Source organism: Lipotes vexillifer, unplaced genomic scaffold, assembly GCF_000442215.2.
Source record: "Lipotes vexillifer unplaced genomic scaffold, Lipotes_vexillifer_v1.1 scaffold168, whole genome shotgun sequence".
NCBI classification, from domain to species: domain Eukaryota; kingdom Metazoa; phylum Chordata; class Mammalia; order Artiodactyla; family Lipotidae; genus Lipotes; species Lipotes vexillifer.
Window position 1 is genome coordinate 2,042,654 of NW_006773947.1, and position 2,016 is coordinate 2,044,669.

General features: G+C 40.6%; 1 protein-coding gene across 1 annotated transcript in view; it reads left to right on the forward strand.

The window, feature by feature from the left end:
- The window catches only part of NPC1 (NPC intracellular cholesterol transporter 1), a 49,758-nt gene that overhangs the window by 13,604 nt on the left and 34,138 nt on the right, over positions 1-2,016 (forward strand). The window contains exon 4 of the mRNA XM_007448620.1: positions 374-549. Coding sequence (XP_007448682.1) covers positions 374-549 — 176 coding nt within the window. The remainder of the gene's footprint in view (positions 1-373; positions 550-2,016) is intronic.

The window sequence follows — 2,016 nt, forward strand, 5'->3', positions numbered from 1 at the left end:
AACTAATGTGTAAATCTCATTTTTTCCCTTTTTTCTTCTCAATCAGAATTGTCCCCATGATGCTTCTAAGTCCTTCTAACTTCAAGACAGAGAAAACATGTCTGAATTATAAAGTGCAGAATCAGAGAGCATTTGTCTCTTTTTGAAATTACATCTGGGCAGCACAAATGTAGTAATTAGGGCAGTTTCTAAAGAGGTGTCTTTATTTTAACACGAGGTTTTAGGTTTGGAATTGCTAGGTTTAATATGTCCTCATGGTAATCCATTTGCCATTTTACAATAAATTTTAAACATTCTTTGTCTATTTTAAATCATCTTTTTGCTGGCCCTATTATCCGTGAAATCATACAGAGTAGTTTACTTTTCCTTTTAGATGTCCATCCTGTTTTTATAACCTAGTGAACCTGTTTTGTGAGCTGACATGTAGCCCTCGACAAAGTCAGTTTCTGAACGTTACAGCAATGGAAGATTATGTTGATCCTGTTACAAACCAGACAAAAACAAACGTAAAAGAATTACAATACTATATTGGAGAGAGTTTTGCCAATGGTAAGTAAACTTCTAAATTATTCCTCTTTAATATTTGGTATCAGGACAGTGGATCAAATTGTCCCTTCTTGTCCTGTCAACTCTGTGAAAATGACAGTTTTTAGTTCCATTGGCCTTGAAATGTGAGTTGTTGCTTTGCTTGTATCCTGGGACTTGAGCTACAACCTTTTATACAATCTCCTTAAAGTATTTGCTTTAACTCCTTCCTAAGTATAAGTTCCCACATGGAAATTTTTAGTATGTGCAAGCTTATTTCTATACATTTTAGAAACCACTGGAACTTTGGTTCTAGCGGACATGAAAGGCATAACTTCATGAATTACTGCACGACTGAGGAGATGGGGTGGAAGGTAGAACTATAGTTGGCAGAGGAGAGATTTTTGACCTTGAAGAACGGATCACGGGAAGGGAAAGTAAGCAGGTGTAACCAATAGGAGAAGGGGTGCCCCAGCAGCGAGAAATCACAGGACAGTCTGAAAAAGACCATGTCACCTTTGTTGAAAATGATTGAAATGAAAGAACTCTAAAAGAACAGGACACTAAGGAAAAAGCATGAACAGATTTGAAATAGAGCTATAGGGCTTCCCTGGTGGTGCAGTGGTTAGGAATTCCCTGGTCTGGGAAGATCCCTCATGCCATGGAGCAACTCAGCCCGTGCACCACAACTACTGGGCCTGCACTCTAGAGTGTGCCACAACTACTGAGCCTGTGTGCCACAGTTACTGAAGCCTGCGTGCCTAGAGCCTGGGCTCCGCAACAAGAGAAGCCACTGCAATGAGAAGCCCACACACTGCAACAAAGAGTAGCCCCCATTCGCTACAACTAGAGAAAAGCCCGCATGCTGCAACGATAACCCAATGCAGCCAAAAATTTTTTTAAAAAAAGGAATAGTCATTTAAGTGGATTAAAAGAAGATTAGATGCAGCTGAATAAAGAATATGCCCCAAAACAATAAATAAAATAAGAAAATAATTCATCAAAGTTGTTGACTATAAGAGCAACATATAAATTTAATTATAATGATCAGTTAAAAACATAACAGGGGCTTCCCTGGTGGCGCAGTGCTTGAGAGTCCGCCTGCCGATGCAGGAGACGCGGGTTCGTGCCCCGTTTCGGGAAGATCCCACATGCCGCGGAGCGGCTGGGCCCGTGAGCCATGGCCGCTGAGCCTGCGCGTCCGGAGCCTGTGCTCCGCAAATGGGAGAGGCCACAACAGTGAGAGGCCCGCATAACGCAAGGAAAAAAAAAAATAAAAATAAAAAAAAAAACATAACAAAAAAACTTACTAGAAAAAAGATCCCATTCACGAAAGCAACAAAAAGTAGGGTACCTAGGAATAAATTCTGCCAAAAGATGTGACGTAAAAGACAGCCTGACAGGATGAAGAGAGATCATTCTGTGTAGAAACAGAACCATCCATGTGGACAGTTGATACAGGTGTGTTGTTACAAATCATTAAGGGAAAGA